The 20,877-nt window shown below is 45.4% G+C and overlaps 1 protein-coding gene across 1 annotated transcript in view; it reads left to right on the top strand.

Moving 5' to 3' along the window:
- Window positions 1–235: 235 nt before the first annotated feature.
- The window catches only part of pcxb (pyruvate carboxylase b), a gene marked incomplete at both ends in the record, with an annotated part of 257,867 nt that continues 237,225 nt past the window's right edge, over window positions 236–20,877 (top strand). The window contains 8 exons of the mRNA XM_080023630.1: window positions 236–374; window positions 2,674–2,767; window positions 3,982–4,072; window positions 7,839–8,004; window positions 8,383–8,528; window positions 10,851–10,968; window positions 13,476–13,543; window positions 14,988–15,071. Of these exons, the coding sequence (XP_079879756.1) occupies window positions 236–374; window positions 2,674–2,767; window positions 3,982–4,072; window positions 7,839–8,004; window positions 8,383–8,528; window positions 10,851–10,968; window positions 13,476–13,543; window positions 14,988–15,071 (906 nt within the window). The remainder of the gene's footprint in view (window positions 375–2,673; window positions 2,768–3,981; window positions 4,073–7,838; window positions 8,005–8,382; window positions 8,529–10,850; window positions 10,969–13,475; window positions 13,544–14,987; window positions 15,072–20,877) is intronic.

Below are 20,877 nucleotides of genomic sequence, written 5' to 3'. Positions count from 1 at the left end.
TAATCTTAGCTGATGGGCTCTGTGGCCTAATGTGCACCAATTTCGAGTGTTCTCGAAATATGAAAGAAAGATCGTGAATCACCGGTTTTAAACTACAGTATATTCGTGCCAGAAAATGACGTTTCAACAATACCACTTTGGACCCTGTTTCTCAAATGGACACGATACAGTGTCCACACCATTTAAAAGAAGGTATGGAGGTATGTTTCAACTCATTGTCTCCCTCTTTCCCAGAATGCTGTGGTACGGTGTGGTACGTGGTGGCGTGGGCCTCCTGGCAGTCAGGAGGGCGTGTCTGCCGTCACGCTCCGCCCACTCTGCCTCGCGGATCCCAGAGTATCGACCGATTAAAAAGGTCATGGTGGCAAACAGAGGTAAGCATGTCCTGCTTTGACGGCTTATTAGTTTACTCTTTAACGATGAGTCTGATACGGTATTTATTAGTTTTGCAGCGTACAGTGTTCATTATGGACTGTTTGTCGCTGTTCTGCGCATGGAACTAAAGAGGCAAACTGCCCCCATCTATCACCACCATTCAAGTATCAGAGCTGTCCACTAACCACTGGTGATCGAGTCTCTATTTTCCAGCTACAGTCCTGTACAGAGACTTGTAGAAGCAGGCGCTCAAAAAAAATAAAAATAAAAACACACATGGACCCCCAGCTGCGTTTCTTGGCATTTTGCCGCTCTGGGCAAACGGAGCAGCACAGCGGAGTGCAGATCACTGGGAGGAGCCGCCCGTGATCTGCACTCTGCTGTGCACACATCGCAGGTGCGCCGAGGTTCATGAGGGATTCATGTTGAATATATCCTGCCGAGACAATCCGCTACCTTCACGCCCACTGCTATAAAAAAAAAAAAGCGCGCCTCATAAGAACCGTGGCATCCATGGGGCAGGTACCTCAAACATTAATTTAGTTAAAAGCGGCGTTTTTTGTCGAAATACTTTTTTTGTAAATAATAAATCCTGCACTTCTGGAACGGGGAGGCCGCATTTGGCACATTACATTACATTTAGAATGACCGAATCCCGAACGACAAAAGAGAATAACATCACTTGGAGAGGCCTTCGCAGTATGACAGGAGCCACTTTGCAAAACCATGTGCATGATTTGTTTTGGCATTTGCAACCGCTCGCACGTGCGCCTAACGAGTAGGTGCGCCGCACGCATAGACTTTGGTGGTGAAATTCTGCTCCGATCTTCCTTCATTTTATTGCCCTCGCTGTAACTGGTTGCAGCGCTGGTTAAACTAATTGCAGCACAAGCTCCATGAAACGAAGGAGTTACGTGCGCATGCATGCCTTTTCGCCTCACCCCGTGCACGCGCGAGCGCAGGAGCCCATTTAATCGTAAAACTTCTGAATATGCCCTTTCCGAAAATTGTAATAAATGTGTTCGCTGCCAAGCGTTGCCGTCGCTACGCCTCAGTGCGGCCTTAGCTCGCATTATCACACAAGGGCGCCTGTCCGCGCCCTCATATCAGCCCGGATTTCACTTCACCAAACGCATTTGTTGGCCGCCGCCGCCCTCCTCTCCTCCTTCCTTCCTCTCCGTCGCTCTCGCCAACTTTACCCTTCCCTTTTCTTCCTCTCCTCAACTCTCCCTGAGCGAGCGTTCCCTGTCCCATTCAACGCTTGTCACATGCGGTTTCCCTTTTTTTTTTTTTTTTTTTGGTGACTTATTTTTGTCCTCCCTTCTCTCTCTCTTGGCCTCCTCCTCTTCCCCTTCTTCTTTGCTCTCACTTCATTTCCCTCCTTTCCCCTCCACTGATATTCTCCTCTCCCTCTCGTCTCTTATTTATCACTTTGTTAAACTTGCCAAACTCTTGACTCGGTTTTATTGCCACAGCTCTTCTCTGTCCTCGCTTCTCTTTCTGTCCAGTGGGACGTGCTGTGACCGCCTATCCGTTTTAGTTTTTTCCTTCAATACTTTGCCTCCCCCCCCCGACCCCCCCCTTAACCTTTTGGTATTTCCTCTCAGTACACATTTGCTGTGTCTGGAATGCCGTACTACTTACTACATATGTTACGTACAAAGGTTCTCTAACGATCTCGACCTCACAATTCACTGTGCGTACTAATTAGCTTGCTAGTACGTCAATGGTTGCTTCTCTTCCCCCTCTGTGTTATTATCCCTCTGTTCTCGCTTCACCTTCTTGCTTTAATTGAAGCCTTTGAAAAATAAGAAAACTGTGTACCAGCACTCCAGAGTAAAACGCAAGATAACAAAACAGTGCTCTTGGATAGCAGCGACTCAATCTAGGAGATTGACAATGTCCTTCAGAGAAGAATGTTTCAACAATAATAAAGCCTGCTTTTAGTTGACTTACCAACAAAATAAAGGCTTATTAATTATTTTCTTGGTGATTTTATTGTTTTCTTCTATTACACACAAAACAAGTCTGTCAGTCAGTTAGGGAGCTTTAAAAACTGTCATGTATTCAAATAATTGTCCCATAATTACAGGCTGATATTAAAACTTTATTGTTGTGGCTGAGATTAGCCTTTTTTTTTTATTTTATTTTTTTTAAATGTATTTTTAATTACAATTTTTCAAAAGTTTGAGTGTCCAAACTCCAAACTATTACGGGGATATCGATGATAACAAATATTTACTGTAGCCTTTGTTTCGGAATACACACACACACACACGCATGTCTTTCCTGTCGTAGGAGAGATTGCCATCCGTGTGTTCAGAGCGTGCACGGAGCTGGGGATTCGAACGGTGGCCGTCTACTCGGAGCAGGACACCGGACAGATGCACAGGTAACAAATCTCCTGATGAGCTGCAGCTACAGTAATGGAGCTATTGCCCTCGGTGCAGAGAAGGGTAATTGTAAAAGCTTTGGTGGATTTGACTCCGCTGTCACGGCTGTTCATCGGCGGCAAAACACTGATCCGGTTTGCGTCGCCGACAGCCTTTCCCAGCAGGCTGGGAGCCACTCCTGTCGAGGCGAGCGTTTTAGAAAACGGCCCGTTTCCTGGCTCTGCAGCCAGAATTCAGCCGGGACGGATGAGTAGGCATGTGCCTGTATTAGCAACATACAAGTGACCAAAATAAATGGGTTTAGAAGTGCCAGCTGTGTATCCACTGCCTCACAGCGCGCTTTTGCACAATCCAAACACACCCCGCTTCCTTTTCGACTTCCAAGAAACGCATCTCGCTGACATTTAAAAACACTTTATGGGTACTCCCGCTGCCGCCTGTCCTCCTGTCCGCCTGCCGTTCCGAATTTCCCTGCCACCTGCTTCCCCACCCCGCCTCAGCCGCCCAGTTTTAACATTATAGTTTTATTGAAAATACAACGCCTTGGGGTTGGCGAGAGCTTGAAAATGCCACGGCGGCTGCACAGTCTGCGCAGCATGGGCTGCAGTCGTCACACACCCACTGTTTGGGGTTGTTTATAATGAAGCCCTTGGATTAGACCTCTCTATTTATTTATTTGTGGTTGTTTTTTTTGTCGTCACACTTGAAGTTTTTCTATTCCTTACCTGGCACCTAAAAGGGTAGTACTACCCTAAAATAAGAGTTTTAGAGCTTTTTACTAGTCAACACACGTTTTACATTATCCCGAAACATTTTCCTGATTGTTCACATTTTTTTGGGTTATAAAGTAAATAGGCTAAAACCTGATTTCATACATAATACACCTGCTGAATAAATTTTTGATAATAGTATGGCAGATTGCTGCCTCGATGATTGTTTTGACAATGGTAATAACTGCACTATTGCCAATTTTGATTTTACGTTATTTGATTTCTTTACACTTGAAAAAGAAGCAAAACTGACGTTAGACACCTACAAACTGCTGATCAGATTTCGGAAAACTTGTATTATATAACTTAAACCAGAAAAGATATCGCCAGTTAGATACTGTAACTCTTTGTCAAATGTGCTTTCACCAAACCAATTCTGGTGCTGTACAATTTTGACCAAATGTTTTGTGTGTAATTATTTTGGTGTTCCTTGGTCTCGGCAGGCAGAAGGCCGACGAAGCCTACCTCATCGGGAAAGGCCTTCCGCCCGTCGCCGCATACCTTCACATTCCCGACATCATCAAAGTAGCCAAGGTGAGAGCCGAGACGCCAATACAAGAGGGGAAGGAAAGAATCCCTCACCTTGTGTATGAGTGGAAATACAATGGAGGAGAGACCCTGTGATGTGGAAAGGTGGGGCGAGTGTGCCGGGTTGCTAAGCAGCCTCGCCGCCGACCGGCCAGAACACCAATACAAATCTCTTCACACACAAATACAAGGACACTCGGCAAGGAGGAAGAGAGAGAGGGAAAAAAAAAGGAGGGGGGGAAAAAAAAAAAAAAGCATTGAAAAAGAAATAATGGACCCAGGGAATTTGTCGGTTTGCGTTTCATCACGTGCGGCAACCCACAGTATAGCCAGATCCACAAACACAACTCCCACAGTCAATCTGTCCAGTTTTCACTCACTAAGTCCTTGAGGTGTGTGTGTGTGTGTGTGTGTGTGTGTGTGTGTGTGTGTGTGTGTGTGTGTGTGTGTGTGTGTGTGTGTGTGTGTGTGTGTGTGTGTGTGTGTGTGTGTGTGTGTGTGTGTGTGTGTGTGTGTGTGTGCGCGCCAGCCACCCACCTTCTGGTCATCTTTCCAGAGATGACGTCTTCAGTCTTAAATATAATGTGTATATACAGTATATTCACTGATCAGTCACAACATTTAAACCTCCTGCCTGCTATTGTGTAGGTCCCCTTCGTGCTGCCAAAACAGCTCTGACCCGTCGAGGCATCAACTCCCCGTGCACCAAGACGTTGGCAGTAGATCCTTTAAGTCCTGTAAAGCCCCTTTCCCACTTGCACTGAAAGCCGAAAATCAACTGGCAATGTTCTATATCGGCATCTTACGGGAAAAGGAGCCGGTTTCAATGTTCCGTAAAATTTGTTAAAATAAAGCACAAATAGCGGGTTTTTACAAATATTTATTTTGTACAAATACGCCAAAAAAACATTCAGGAAAAAAAAAAAGACTCCAAACCGTGGGGCTCGGCTGCAAAGATAAGAAACCGAAACACATCCCGTCTCTACGGAGAAAGGTCTTTATATTCTTAAATGTTATTGTATTTCTTCTTAAAAACGCCTCCCAGAACCTAGACCTATTTTTTTAGAGGTAGGGGCGTGGCACGAGCCCTTCGCTTTCCCGCCGGCTGCACCTGAGCAGGGAGCCGGAGAGGAAGGGAGCGGACAGATAGGACATAACATCCTAACCTTTCCATAAATTTTCCATAAAGGAGGCCAATGTGGGAACAACTTCCTTTTCAGGATATTTTTTACAGCAATGTCGCAGATTGCATGTGGGAAAGGGTCTTAAGTTGCAAGTTCGTCCCCTCCCCCATCCTACGGATCCTTGATTGAATTGAGATCTATGGAATTTTGGAGGCCAAGTCAACACCTTGAGCTCTTTGTCACGTTCCTCAAATCATTCCTGAACAATTTTTGTGTGGCGCATTATCCTGCTGAGAGAGGCCACTGTCGTCAGGGAATACCGTTGCCTTGAAGGGGTGTACTTGGTCTGCAATGATGTTTAGGTAGGTGGCACCTGTCAAAGTTACATCCACATGAATCCCAGGACACAAGGTTTCCCAGCAGAACACTGTCCAGAGCATCACACTGCCTCCGCTGGCTTGCCTTCATCCCATAGTGCATCCTGGTGCCATCTCTTCCCCAGGTAAATGACGCACACGCATCAGGCCATCCACATGATGTAACAGAAAACGTGACTCATCAGACCAGGCCACCTTCTTCCATTGCTCCATGGTCCAGTTCTGACACTCACGTGGCCATTGTAGGCGTTTTCGGCGGTGGACAGGGGTCAGCATGGACACTCTGACCGGTCTGCGGCTGCACAGCCCCCTGACACCTTTCTATCATAGCCAGCATTAACTATTTCAGCAATTTGTACTATAGTAGCTTTTGCGGGATCGGACCAGACGGGCCAGACTTGGCTCCCCATTCGCGTCAATGAGTCCTGGGCGCCCGTGACCCTGTCGTTGTCCTTCCTTGGACCACTCTTGGTAGGTACTAACCACTGCATACCAGGAACACTCTACAAGACCTGTTGTTTTGGAGATGGTCTGACCCGTCCGTCTAGCCATCACAATTTGGTCCTTGTCAAAGTCGCTCAGATCCTTACGCTTGTCCATTTGTTCTGCTTCCAACACATCAACTTCAAGAACTGACTGTTCACTTGCTGATAAACAAACAAACAAACAAACAAATAAATAAATAAATAATCTAATTTATTCCCTTTACTGGTAACCCAATTCTCCCACTCATCCATCTCTCCCTCCTTTTCTCCATTGATTTCTTCCACCATCCCTCCTGGCTCTTTATCAACTTCCCCTCCCACCCCCCACTGTTCACCATATCCACTTATCCACATTTACATCGGATGCGTTCCTTGCTTCATTCCTCTTATCATGCCCTGCCTCCTTTCCTCTCCCTTATCAGTTTGTCACAATGATTGATTATCATTTTCCTGATCGCTCACTGTAATATTTCTGCGTGGGCATGTGGTCAGCCTGAATTTAGTTGAGTGTCGTTCTTGCTGTCCAGATAATATTTTCCGATCAGTCTCCCTTTTGGGTGCCCAGACACAGTGCCAAAATGTGTGTGTGCCCATCTGACTCATTCACTCTCACTGTTTCTTTGTTCTATCCTTCACCCCTCACTCACTCACTCACTCACTCACTCACTCACTCACTCACTCACTCACACACTCACTCACGCACTCACTCACTCAGTGTTTCACTTTATTGCAGCTTGGCAAATGGAAGTATCAGTCACAATACTTTCTGTTGGGTGTGGTATGTCTCCTTGCAGACGTCAGTGTGTGTGTGTGTGTGTGTGTGTGTGTGTGTGTGTCGCCGTCTCCATGGGCCCTGTCTGCCAGTAACCTCTCCCTTAGCAACAGGGCAGCTCATAATTATAGCTTGCCTCATCTCCCAGACCAGATGGCACATACTGGACCAGAGATGGCTCTATCTGTCTCGCTGGCCAGCTGTGTGTGTGTTTGAGAGAAACTGTAAATGTTTTTTCTTGTTCCTTTATCCTCACCCTTCCGTGTTCTGTTATGTTTGTTACATCTACCGGCTCGGTTTCCTCGTCAACGAACGTCCAGTACGAGATCATTATGTTGAGGGTGAAAATGCTCTACGTCCCGTTGCCTCATTTGTTCCTCCATCTTAGTCCGTACGCTCTTCTCTCTGGCGCGCAGAACGTGTCTTTGGGGGGTTGCCGTCCTGACATGCAGCTCACTTTCTCCATCCAAAATGACGCACGCAGCGACTATATCGGCGCGTGCCTGGTGACTCCGCCGTCTCTCAGTTTTGAGATCAACCTGGGAGCCAAATGGACGTCTGTGGTAAACAAGCCTCCAGCTACGAATCTGTGTTGGGGGGGGAAAACGGCACCTTTTTATAACGGACTCACTGACAAAGGCTGTGTCTGACTCCCAATTTTGGGGACCGTGATGCTGTGTGGCACCCGAGTCAAAATGGACGGAGACGCTGCCGCAAAGTCGACGGGCACATCGATAAATCAACAGCTGCCACATCTGCAGGACCCGAGTCAAGACTCGTTCGATAATCTATCCTAGGAGCTGGGAGTCGGGTGGGAGCGACTTCAGCAGATGTCACGCTTGATAGATTTAATTTCACACCTTTTCTCCCCTCCTTTCGTTATATTGCTTCTGTTCTCTATGATTGCTTATTCACGCGGCACTTTCGTTTTTTTGCTCGCATTCTTTTCCGCTCATTGGCTGCTTACTTTCCTTTTGATCAAATAATTCCCCCCTCCCTCTTTGCCTCTATTAGGAGAACAACGTGGACGCCATCCATCCAGGCTATGGCTTCCTGTCGGAGCGCTCGGACTTTGCCCAGGCCTGCGCCGATGCCGGCGTGATGTTCATCGGCCCCTCTCCGGAGACAGTGCGCAAGATGGGGGACAAGGTGGAGGCCCGCTCCCTGGCCATCAACGCAGGTCTGGAATTTTGGTTACGGAGAGGGAGACGGGGTGGTGGAGTCCAGCCGGGATGGCCTGATGCCACCCAGGCCGAAATCCTGTCGTAATTCTTTTTGCACACGTCGGCCATGTTTCCTGCTCTTCGCGTCTTCCCTCCCTCTACCCTGCCCTACCCTTTCCTCGCTTTCACACACGTTTTGTCTCACACACCTCAAGAAATCATCCCGTGTCTAATCACTGCCCGATCGCTATGGGGGATCGTTTCCCTTCTCGTTGTTTTCCTTGGTTATTTAAGTTTCAATTTCTTTTATCAAGTCAAATACCTTGTTCTTGGGCAAACAAATTGGAAAATCGTATCCTCTCTCTCTCTCTCTCTCTCTCTCCGTCTGGCCCAAGGTGTGCCGGTGGTACCTGGCACGGACTCGCCCATCTCCTCCCTCCATGATGCCCATGCCTTTGCCCAGACCTACGGGTTTCCCATCATCTTCAAAGCCGCCTACGGGGGAGGGGGTCGAGGGATGAGAGTTGTCCGAGAGTACGAGGTGAGGACGAAGGGCGAAGCAGAGTAATGGGGTTTTCATGAGATATTTGAGAAACGGTCATTGGTAATGTGGAGGTTATAACCAAGCGGACGGAGGCATTTATTGAAACAGTCTCATAAGGTTCAGAAAGTACTGTAATGCAGCATTTAACATTTAACCTATATCAAGACATTACGATTACTAAGATTTCAGGTGATACCTAGTCTCATATCACAAAATCAATATTATAACGGCATATTATCCAGCCCAAGTCGTTTTTTCTTCCCCGAGTTTTGTTTAACAACGTGAAACTTGTTCCAGACAATTGTCCACATCACCGAAAACGAACAAAGGAACGTACAAAACAAAGCCAGCTTGCACGTCTGCCTCTGTGTCTGCGTCTCCAACTTTGGATTACAATTTTCATTAGTTTCCTGTTTGTTTTAAATGAAGGGGAAATTACTGGCAAATGAGAGAGTCGGCCACTTATCGCTCATTCTGCCAATCAGCCTGTGTGTGTTTTGGTGTGTGTTCCGAAACCGCCTCTGTCGCACGGCAAAGCCTCTTCTTGATCACTCCTCGCACTGGCACGTCTGACTAAAGTCACCCTGTCTCAAAGAACTGAGAGAAAGCTCTTTTCTTCTTCTTCTTTTTTTTAAAATTATTATTATTTTATTTTTTTCCCTCGTTGGGTCCACTGCATTTTAATCAGCACGCTTTCAGGAAATTATCTCCAGTCATGGAGGATACTTTAAACTGGAAGAAACAATATCATAGACGTCGAAGTAGGTTGACATTTCGGCGGAGCTCTACAGTCGTTTAATATGTGGGTTAAGTATTTACATTTGTCCAAAGAGAAAATAAAATAGTGACTTGTAAAACATCCCATTTTAGTCTACAGTGTAGATATAGCATTTTTCGGTCACAATGTTTATGGGTTTAATGTTTCTCAGCCCTATTCCCCCTAACCCTAGATGGTTCTGTTCTGATAAGAAGCCTTTTACAGCGGCAGACTCTATACAGCACCGTGATCACTGAGCCTCGCAAGAGGCAATAAACCCGTTTCAAAGCTCGACCTTTTGCTGAGGTGTAAACCCAACGATGGCAATTAGTTTGTTGACATTTCCCGCCTCTCCCTTTGAGACAAAGACTAGGTGCTAGGTTGCGGAAGCTGACGCGGAGCCAGAGCACTGTTATGTCTGGGAGGGGAGGTGTAGAGCGGAGTGTCATCTTTTTACAATGCCGGGGGGTGGCGAGCGGGGACGACGGGTCGACTTCAGAAGTGGACATTTATTAGATAAGCGCTGTCCTGCCTGTCGTCTGCATGTCAGATTACTGCGTGGAGCCCAGCCGTCTTGAGCGTTTAATGTTTGTCCTCTTGGAGGTATTGTAATACGAGACAGAAGAACGTCATGTCGGAACAAGTTGACAGGAATAGAACGTTAGCAGTTCAGCGTCCAAGAAAAAACAAAGACTGGGCCTGAATCATATATTATAATGTATTAATATTTTTTTATAATTTATCTTAAATGTAAATGCAGTTCATCATCATGGACCTGAAACAGGTTGTTTATCTGAATATTTTGAATATATAAGCTGAGATCCTGTTATGTAATCAATAAGATTAACATTTCTGTATAATTGCTCCACGGAGGGGTTATGGAGCCGACTTTTACGTTTAACCTATAGCTGTCCATCTTGTGAGGTTTCAAGGAGAGAAATGTCAAAGGGGGGTATCCCAGCTGGCGCTCTCGCCCTGGGCATTGGCCTCTCCCGCTCATCCCGGCCCGATTCGGCTCGTCCGGGCGGGAGGCCGTGACTCCGTCGGAAGACTCAAATGGTGCCTGGCACGATGTTAGCAGTCAGGCAGCGTAGCGTGGACGCACGCACGCACACAGGCACACACACACACACACACACACACACACACACACACACACACACACACACACACACACACACACACACACACACACACACACAAATAACTTATTGAAATAAAACCTCTCAGTCAGACCAGTGCGTGTGTGCCTTTGAACCTGACGGTATAGTGGGTGCGCTCCTTCTCAGCCAGGGCACCTCCAGGAGGTCAGTCAGAGGTCTGTGAGTGTCCAATCACTGCTGCGGCAGGACTTAATTGGAATGCTACCACCCGCAAAGCTATAGAGATCGTCAGGAGGAGAAAATGTAAATGTACAACCTGGAAGCAACAAATAATGGTAACTAATATGAAATGGATTGCAGTTAACAGGATAAATGCCACAAAAGGAGATAACTTTTGAAAAACAGTGCAGTTTAACTAAGGATCTCTCTGAGCTAACGCTCGTCTTTCCTACCCCTCAGGAGCTGGAGGAGAACTACCAGCGAGCCTTCTCCGAGGCCCTGGCGGCGTTTGGCAACGGCGCCCTGTTTGTTGAGAAGTTCATCGAAAAACCAAGACACATTGAAGTACAGATCCTCGGTAAGATTTCCTTTTTATAGCTTAATGACATTTTTTAATAACATTAGTCCTCGTGCTTGGAGTCTGAATATGAGTAGGGCTGTGACGATAACCGCAATACCACGGTTACGAGAGGTCACCTTGGGTATTGAGCTCATTAGTCATCATCGCCAATATGTACTGTTTATGTTAGAAAAATTACGAAAAAATTAAGGTGTAAATGTTTTCATAGTAGTCTGCCACAAATAACTAGTGTAATGCTCTGTGTGTATGACTGTGAGGGGAGGAGGGTTCAAGTCCATTGGTGGGTTGTTATGCGCGTAAGTTCATCTGATTGGAGGGGAGGTGTCCAGTGTAGTGGATAATTCAAATATAAATGTTTGTGTCAAATTTTTTTGTGTAGAACACGTATGAACAGTATTCTTCACACATAAATAATAATTGTAAAATAACTTATTGAAATAAAACCTCTCAGTCAGACCAGTGCGTGTGTGCCTTTGAACCTGACGGTATAGTGGGTGCGCTCCTTTTCAGCCAGGGCACCTCCAGGCGAGGGAGGAGCATAGACTATCTCTTACATGGCGGGGGAAACTTTTGCCGGTGGCAGGAGAAGGACAACTCAAACAAACTCAGACTCTGTTCCCTTCATTCCTACAAAAGAGCCGTTCAAAAGAACCTGATCGTTGGTGAACGACGTGGTGCGAGTGTCTGAATATAAGTTTGTAATAAAGAGGGAGGCGGCCATCCCAGGGGGTTGTGTTACCACTGGACACCTTGATGGATTGCACTCTTTACGGAAACAATTCTATGTAGTTTTACCTTGTTTCTGTGGAAAAGGCTGCACAGGTGAAAAAATATAAACCTCTGGTGCAAAAATAGAGAGATGCTGCACGACTCCACGCAGCTGAAGTGAGCGGTTGAGTGGATTCGATAGGAAGCGGTGCTTAGGGCACAACGTGCCGCGCCCGTACACTGCACCAACGGGTCCAGTGCACTTCTACTGTGATATGCTGATACCGCAGTTCAAGTGTGCCTATTGAATTCGAAAACATTGTGTGTGTGTGTGTGTGTGTGTGTGTGTGTGTGTGTGTGTGTGTGTGTGTGTGTGTGTGTGTGTGTGTGTGTGTGTGTGTGTGTGTGTGTGTGTGTGTGTGTGTGTGTGTGTGTGTGTGTTCCCTGTGTATATTACTGTTAACCCAATTCCCCCACTTATCCATCTCTCCCTGCCTTTCTCCATTCGCAAGCTCTTTTGTAGAAACAGAGGGAACGGTCTCGCTTTATTTATTTTTTGCAAAGTTTTACAGTTGTCCTGTTGTTTGTTTAAGTTGCCGTCTCCTGCCGCCGCCAAATGTTTCCCCCTCAATGTAGGAGAGGGCCTGTGCTCCTCCCTCGCCGGGATGCTGAAAGAAGCGCGCCCACTGTCGCGTCAGCCTCGCAAAGCTGAGGCACACATGCACTGGTCTGACTGAGGTTTTAGTTTAATAATTTATTTTGCTATTATTATTTGTGTGAAATGCTGTTTATACCTGTTCTGCACAAAAATAACTAACTATAACTATACAACTTTTTATTATTGTGAAACTTTTTTTTTTAATTCTATGAATGAATAAATAACCAAACCAAAAATAAATAACATACTTACGGAGAGTATCACATTTTCACGTGTTATTTATGCCATTTGCCAATAATGAGATGTTACAGTATACAAAATGAATAAAGAGCCGTTCTCGGAAAATGACCGGAGCCATAATATCCGGTTCCCTTCAAAGAGCCGTAATTCCCATCACCAGTGTACGGAGAGCTGTGTCCTCGTCAATTAACACATCTGAAAATATATTTAGGATTCCCCCTATTTATAAATTCTCATTGAGGAATTAGGAAAAAAATTCATACCGCCCTAAATATGAGGTGTGTGTGTGTGTGTGTGTGTGTGTGTGTGTGTGTGTGTGTGTGTGTGTGTGTGTGTGTGTGTGTGTGTGTGTGTGTGTGTGTGTGTGTGTGTGTGTGTGTGTGTGTGTGTGTGTGTGTGTGTCATTATGGAGGCTAAGACTCAATATTGCTGCACAATGGAAATTTGAAACTGACAGACTTGTGCCCGTGATGTGATTTTATCATTTGTATGCACGTTCTTAAAATTTTCATTTGTACTTCTGTCTCTAGACGCTCACAAAATGCATGTGTATGGATCTGTTTGTTTCATTATTGCGTGTGTTTAGTTGGCGTCTGGCTGGTCCGTCAGGGATTTCACAAATATTTTTAAAAATGACTGTTTTAAGCCCTGTCTCACACCTTTTGCTCCCTCTCCCCCTTCCTCCCTCGTTCGACTATTCTCCTCATCACACTTGATCCCATCCTCCCTTTATCTTCCTTGTACTTCCCCAAAACGACCTCTGCCTGTGTTGTGTAAAACCTGATGTCTCTCTCTCTCTCTCTCTCTCTCTCTCTCTCTCTCTCTCTCTCATGCTTTTCTGTTCTCACCTGTTCTTCCCTTTCTGCTTGACTCCTCTTTGCTCTTGCCCTCCTCGCAGGTGATAAGTACGGAAACGTCATTCATCTGTACGAGAGAGACTGCTCCATTCAGCGGCGGCACCAAAAGGTGAGCCCCCTCATTTAACATTCAGAAACCGTTTCCGAGTTGTTTTTACTTGGGGGCTGCCGTCCTCCTGCCGCATCGGGCGATAGGGAGCGGCGCGACGAAGGTGAGGGGAGAGGAAATCGAACCTGCGACGCCCCGACGCCACCGACACCGCGCCCCGCCGCTCGGCTGCCTGACCGGAACGCCCGGAGCGAGACACTCGGAAGGACCTCGCCTTGTTTTATTTTAACTCTACGTTCCATCAAATAACGTGCCGTAAAAGGAAATGATGGCAGTTTGAAATGATGGCCCCGGGGGGAAAAGAGGCAACTGATGTCTCGAGCAGCAGCAGGCGGTAATAGGATTATATTGGCCAAGTTTAGCCACTGCTTGCCTGCTTACTGCTTGTGGGAGGGAATTTCGGCGGCAGCTTCAGCCGAATCACCTTTTTTAAATCGACAAAAACTGCTGTCTTTAAATGGGGCGAACAGCTGAGAATCCACAGCCGTCGCGTGTTAAATGGTGGCGTTCCTCCTATGGTGTGCTAGGTTTCCCCCTATCCCGACGTCTACGCCGAACCAGCCGAATGCCGGAAAGCGTGTTGAAATAGTCATCTAATAGTCTGTTATTTAATCATAATAATCTGGGCAAGCTGATTAGCACTAGTAATATTTCATTACGTATCGCCACCTCAATGCATTCCTAATCGCGTTTCCATCGCTTCCCGCCCCTCCCTTTTAATCAAATTACAGATGCTGATCGTGTTAGCAAGCTCTGCTCCTGCCAACGCCGCTGCTCTTTGATTTCCCCGAAACCTAATCCGCACGTGTCTCCAATCTCGGATCTTTTATACATCTAACAATGTGGAATAACATCCAAAGGCATATTTTTGATATGTTTAAATTATGGAAATCTTAGTGCATTTTGGATGTATATGTTTTAAAGGTTGTGTTTTTTTTGTTTTTTGGGGAACCTTTTTTTCTTACGTTATAAAAAAATGAATTAAGTTTGCCTATATCTGCCATTTGAATCAGACATGGGTCGAATTGCTGTTCTGAAAGGGATTAAATGATTTTCCTTGAGTATCTTGTCTCGCACGACGGGAACAAATCAGATAAGCTACGAGAGCGATAAGGCCCACCCACCTTGCACCCAATCAGATGCTGTGTTCTTGCTCAAACCATGAAAAACGCTATTTGATAACCCCCAGATTCAGGCTTGTAAACGATGGCGTCCCTTGCCTTTTTTTTTTTTTTTTATATCATTGGGGTGTGTGTGTGTGTGTGTGTGTGTGTGTGTGTGTGTGTGTGTGTGTGTGTGTGTGTGTGTGTGTGTGTGTGTGTGTGTGTGTGTGTGTGTGTGTGTGTGTGTGTGTGTGTGTGTGTGTGTTTCATGTTTTATTGAAACATGCTTGCGGGTTTACTGCCAATAAAATGTAATCACACATGTGAATTTGTCTTTGAAGGTTGTCGAGATTGCACCGGCTTTCCAACTCGACCCTCACCTGAGAGACCGTCTGCACGCGGACGCTGTTACCCTGGCTAAGCAGGTACACACACACACACACACACACACACACACACTTTATTTTGACAGTCGTTAGTCCACACTCAAAATACACTGTGTGGCTCCCTCTGTACATGTGTTTGAGCTGTGTCTCTGTATGGCGCTTGGTGTGCGCGCGTGTGTGTAATTCGGCAGTTCATCTGTCCAAGTTTTCATATTAATGTTTGTGGTTTCTGTGTGTGTGAGCCTGCATTGTCATCTTTGACCATTAGGGGCTGTATGAGCTGTAGGGGCTGAATGAGTGTGCGTGCGCTTGTTTCCTTGGGGGGGGGTTGTGTGCGCGCGCGCGCCGTCGTACAGTCACGTCCTCCAGTATCGATTGGAAGGGGCAGCCTTGATGGCACCTGCTTGGAGAGTGCCTCTACGTCCGTCTCACCTTGTTCTCTCCGTCTGTCGAACGGTGGCATTTCCCGGCGGCTCCACTTAACAGTGAAGTTTTGTGAGGTCATCGCGAAAATGCCCCCTACAGGTATTATTTGATCAGGAACAACCGGCGGCCAGAACTTGGAAGATTGACTCTTTGGAAGCCAGGTTTTCTATTAAAAAATATAAATAAAATAAAATCCAACAATGCTGATTGCTTTAAATGAAATTTGCCCTCTGCCTATTTCTCCTCCTGTATTGGATGTGCCCACGTTAGTTATAAACACCCTGGGTGAACAATATTTTGAAAGTAAAAAAATATATATATATCCTCCATTCAACATTCTCCACAACCAATTAATCTAGATATTAAATGTGCTCCAGCATCAAAACCAGACTTGTTCAAGGTTACGCAATCTTATTTTGGTGCGAGGACACATTCCATCCTGAAGGCTTTGAACGCTGTTTATTAAAGTTGCATTAAGCAAAATCTCTTCTTATTAAATTAATCGCGAGACTCCCTGTGACACTGGAGGCTCGCTAAATGCCGCCGCAGCCCTCCAATCTGGAGCACGTGCTGTTTTTCTTTTGACGGTGTGTCGGAGCTCGCTGGGCCCTTCACGTCTTCAGGAGCGTTCAGAGAAATCACCTTTTTGCTGAACGGCAGGTTAAACAATTAGGAGGCTTAAGGAGACGTTCAACAATAGAGAAGGAAGGAGTCCTTGGAAGCACGATGTAGGGTCTGCAAAAATCATAATCACCATGTCGGTCAATAATAATATAAGTCAATAATCGTCACGATTATTTAACATGATTACGCATTGACTTTGGGAACGTCATGCATTTATTGAACTTGAAAACAAAACTTGTCTTTTTAACTGTGGATTTTCTTGAACTTTAATTATAACCGGAAACAAAAGTTTAAAAAATGAGATACATAACATAAATATATATTGTATGCATTTAAATAAATAATGTTAATAAATTATCCTTGTTGTCTGAGAACAGTCAGAAAAGTAGGCCTGTCGCGATAATTACTATATTGACTTATCGTACGATATCTGGACGTGACCTGATCGTTTTTCCAACCTCGATAATTTCCCGTGTTTAAATGCGTGTTTGTTTTATTTACATAGGATTGTTACCAACTTTTTAGCCAATGTAATGCCAGACCAGCAGGGTTTCCCCCGACCATTCCGAAACTTGGGCGTTGCGCCTAAACGTTTCTTTTTCGCAGCGCTGGGGGAACGGCGCTGCTACTCCAAGTATCAACGCGACAAAACCTGAACAGTACCCCGGCGACGGAAGAATCCTCCGAAGTCGCGATCCCCTCCTTATCTTTTTGGAGTTTTCGCGGCGACGGCGATCGATGTCCCTGGCTGAGTTTTATCCACGCTAGAACCCACAGTGGACTCTCTGCCGCTGTACAGATGCTGCGTTCAAGTCACGTGGGAATTTACGATCAAAGCGATTTGCTGCCTTTTCCTACTTGGAACATCAATCTGTTTTATTTATTTTTTAATATACATCCACAACGACTGTTATATTTGAGCTTATGGAAAAATATATTTGGGAATGGCTTTGATCAAAAGTGCCGGCTCAATGACGTAATGTAGCCAAAATGTTGTACGCTTCAAAGTTAATGAAAACGTTAGGGAAGGAAATGTGTCACAGCTCAAAAATACATATAATGCAACAAATACAAATTAGAAAAGATCAATAAATACTACACTCTACAGATCTGTATGGAGGTTTAAATAAATCGGACATAAATGTGTTTCTAAATCCGCAAATAAAAATGTATTACTTGCGTTGTGTAAACCATTATACACATGAATGTAACTGGAGCCAAATGAACAAACAAAAACTGCTGCGACATATTTTGCTGTCATTTCTGGTTGCGCTGCTTCTGTCCTCATCTGCTCTCTGAGTTTCACTGCGGGCGGGGTTTAGGCAGAGCGCCCGCGCGCACACACACACACACACACACACACACACACACACACACACACACACACAGCAACAGTGAACCCAGTGAAGATAAAATGTTACTCGGGCCCGAGAGTCTTTAGTTTATTTATAGCTTTGGTTTTATTTTATTTGTGATGTTTATTTAGGATATTTAGATTTTTTTTTTTTTCACATTACAATTTCTGAATATTCTTCAGAATTAAAAGTTCATTGCTATTTGAAAGGGGTGAACTTGCATTATTATGTTGTTATGAATATAGCAGTCGCAAAAAATAACGTTTATCGCCATTATTTCTGGGGAAAATACATCGTCCAACAAATGTAGTTATTGTGACAGACCTATCGAAATAGTTCCAGAATCTGCTCTGCGGTTATATGGGACGTTTGGAGCGGACGGAGGGACTCTATCCGACCGTCACTGATGGCAGATTCTTTCTTTAACCGCTCCCCTTCTGCGGGGTGGAGGGCCGCACCCGGCTCGGCTCCGGAGGAGAGAGAGGACTCTTCCTGGGATTCAGACATGGGAACCCCCTGCTGAAGAGGGGTGAGAGCGTCGCTGCGAAACGGAACGCGGAGCGATGATTGTTTTATCTCGACGATCTTGTTTCCGTGACCGTTGGCTTGATCGGTAAATCGCGCTGCCCTAGTGGGAGGCGAGGTGGTGTACGCGTGTTTGTGTGTAAAGCTGTGCTGGGGTTTTACCTTGCGTAGGGACCATAGGGGGGAAAAAAATTAAAAAATAAAAAATCTCAGGACAGCACACCAAAACCTTGTTGGCGTACGGGGGAATGACGGTTCCACTATTCACACACGCGGCTACATCCCGGAACATTTGACGTCTTGCGCCCTTTTCACACGTGCCCCGATAATGCCGGAATGGACGGGGCGAGGGGCGGTCCAGCAGAAGTCACCCGGTGCCGTCCCGGTCGGCACCCGCCGCGCCGGAGAGCAACAGTCTGAGCGCAAAGAGGATGCATGTGGACGTAGCACGCAAATAAAATAAATGGCTTTGAAATAAATAAACGGGGAAATAAATATATAAATAAATATAAATGAGTAAACGGCCGAGGCAGGGGGGGCGATCTTTCATTGCCATTCATGGGATCTTTCATCACTTTTATTGCGCTGTGGGGTTTCATTAGACCCTCTGAATATTATGCCAAGTTGCCGTTTTCAGGCACGCAAAAGTGGGAAAGCGAAAACTCCTGCGGTGCGCGCTGCGGTGCAGGTGTGCGCGCTCGCTCCCTCTCCCATTTGGGGAAACGGTGCCGTGAGTTTTTATTTTATTTTGAGCGTTTCGAGTAGGCCATTTCGGGGAAAACAGTAATGTTTTCAAAACGTTTTAAATAGGCCATTCGAAGAGAACGGTTTGGTCGTTTAGTCGGCACATTTTAACATCCCCAGTTTGTGTTTAGATAGCATAACTGGACTGTAAATTCCAATAAAAAAAAAAAAGAGCGTCATTAATTTAATGACCTACACCCTCCCCAGTGTGCGTTGAGGGATGTGGACCCCTCCGTAGTGCACACTGCATTTGTTTACCACCGGATATTTACCGCCCCAAAATGCCGACCGCACCTGACGGGGAGAATCACAAACCTGCTTTTGATTTTGAAGTTAGTGATCAAAATGTTCATTTAGATCTGAATTGTGACACCCCTGTCAACAACACGGATCAGCAGCAAACTGGAATTGTTCAGACTTGTTATACAATATATATATATTTTTCTTTTCTAATTATCTTTTGTACTATTTTAATGAAGAGAACAGCTTTTGAAAACGTTTTCAAAACGTTTCTTGACCCAACAGATTCATTGGACGATCCGTAAACTCTAGCGACGCAATCTAACCGTTCGGTAGGTCTCCCACGGTTCAATATGCGCACGTGAACCGCGCTGTAACGGTATCGCCGTAGAAGTCCACCAGAGGCGCTGGCGTAGCACGGGCACGGCGTCAGTTGCCGCTTCCTGCAAAATCCACTGTTGAAGCTCCACCGCTCACGTCGGCCGCGCGGATTCCGGGTGGAGGCGCGCAGCATCTCTGTCACCAGATGTTTACATTCTTTCACCTGCGCAGCCTTTTCCGTAGAAACCAGATGAAACTACAAAGAAATGTTTCCGTAAAGAGTGCAATCCATCCAGGTGTCCAGTGGTAACACAACCCCCTGGGATGGCCGCCTCCCTCTTTATTACAAACTTATATTCAGACACTCGCACTCCGTCGTTCACCAACGATCGGGTTCTTTAGAACGGCTCTTTTGTAGGAAGGCCCCTCCATGTAAGAGATTGTCTCTGCTCCTCCCTCGCCTGGAGGTGCCCTGGCTGAAAAGGAGCGCACCCACTGTACCGTCAGGTTCAAAGGCACACACGCACTGGTCTGACTGAGAGGTTTTATTTCAGTAAGTCATTTTACAATTATTATTTATTTGTGAAGAATACTGTTTAAACATGTTCTACACAAAAGCTATAGTGCTGGTTTAATTAATTATAATAAATAATTAAATAGAATATAGAATATGTAAATGTATTATTGTGAAATGGTAACAAATAAATATCTGTATATTTATTTTTTTTATTTATATATATATTTTTTTGACGGAAATTAATCTGATCAGACAATCAGATGAATTTATGCAAATTATAACAACCCACCAATGGAGTTGAACACCCCCCCACACAGAGCCTTATACTAGTTATTTGTGGCAGACTACTATAAAAACATTTACATCTTTTAACTTTTGAAATTAATTTTTTTTTTTCTTAAATATAGAGACACCGAAACTGTACAGTTACTGTGGTCCCAAACCCCTGATACATATCGAACCCTGAGCCCACTGTACCGTTGTATCGCTTGTAAACAGTGTTTACAATTTCTCAAAAAATGTTTGACGTCACATTCTTGAAAAATCCATCTGCAAAGGACATCTCTCATTTCAATTTTCCTTTGGGGGGCGGGGGACTTGTCTGCGTGAAGCAAAGTCCTAATGGTTAACGGAAATCCAAACTTCATGGAATATTGGGATCAGTGACAATTTGCAAGCGTGTGGTGTTTGTTCACAAGTTTTGGTCCACTGTTTGGCGTTGCCATGTGAAAGCAAATCGAACCAAGGTCCTAGTGCAACACTTTAACACATTATTCACTGAATGGGAACAAAGCAAACAAACTACCTGTCTGACTACGCCCTAAGATACAGTGCTGTCTCATTGTGATGAGCACCGGGCGAAGCCCAACAGTGATGGCTTCGCCTTTTCAGACATGCGTGCACACACAATTTCTTTGGGGGCTTACACTCCGGGGCGGAGTGTAAGCCCTTCTCAATGTTCTCATGCTAGCATTAGTTCTCCATCCTTCCTCCTCTTGCCAGCACTCCTCGATATCCTCCCCCTTCCATTATCAGTAAACACTCTGAGCCTTTCAAGCAAACAATGCTGTCTTTGGAATCACCGTGTATGTCC

This window comes from Zeus faber (assembly GCF_960531495.2).
Source record: "Zeus faber genome assembly, chromosome: 22".
In the NCBI taxonomy this organism is placed as follows: domain Eukaryota; kingdom Metazoa; phylum Chordata; class Actinopteri; order Zeiformes; family Zeidae; genus Zeus; species Zeus faber.
This window is presented reverse-complemented; position numbering and strand designations above follow the sequence as displayed.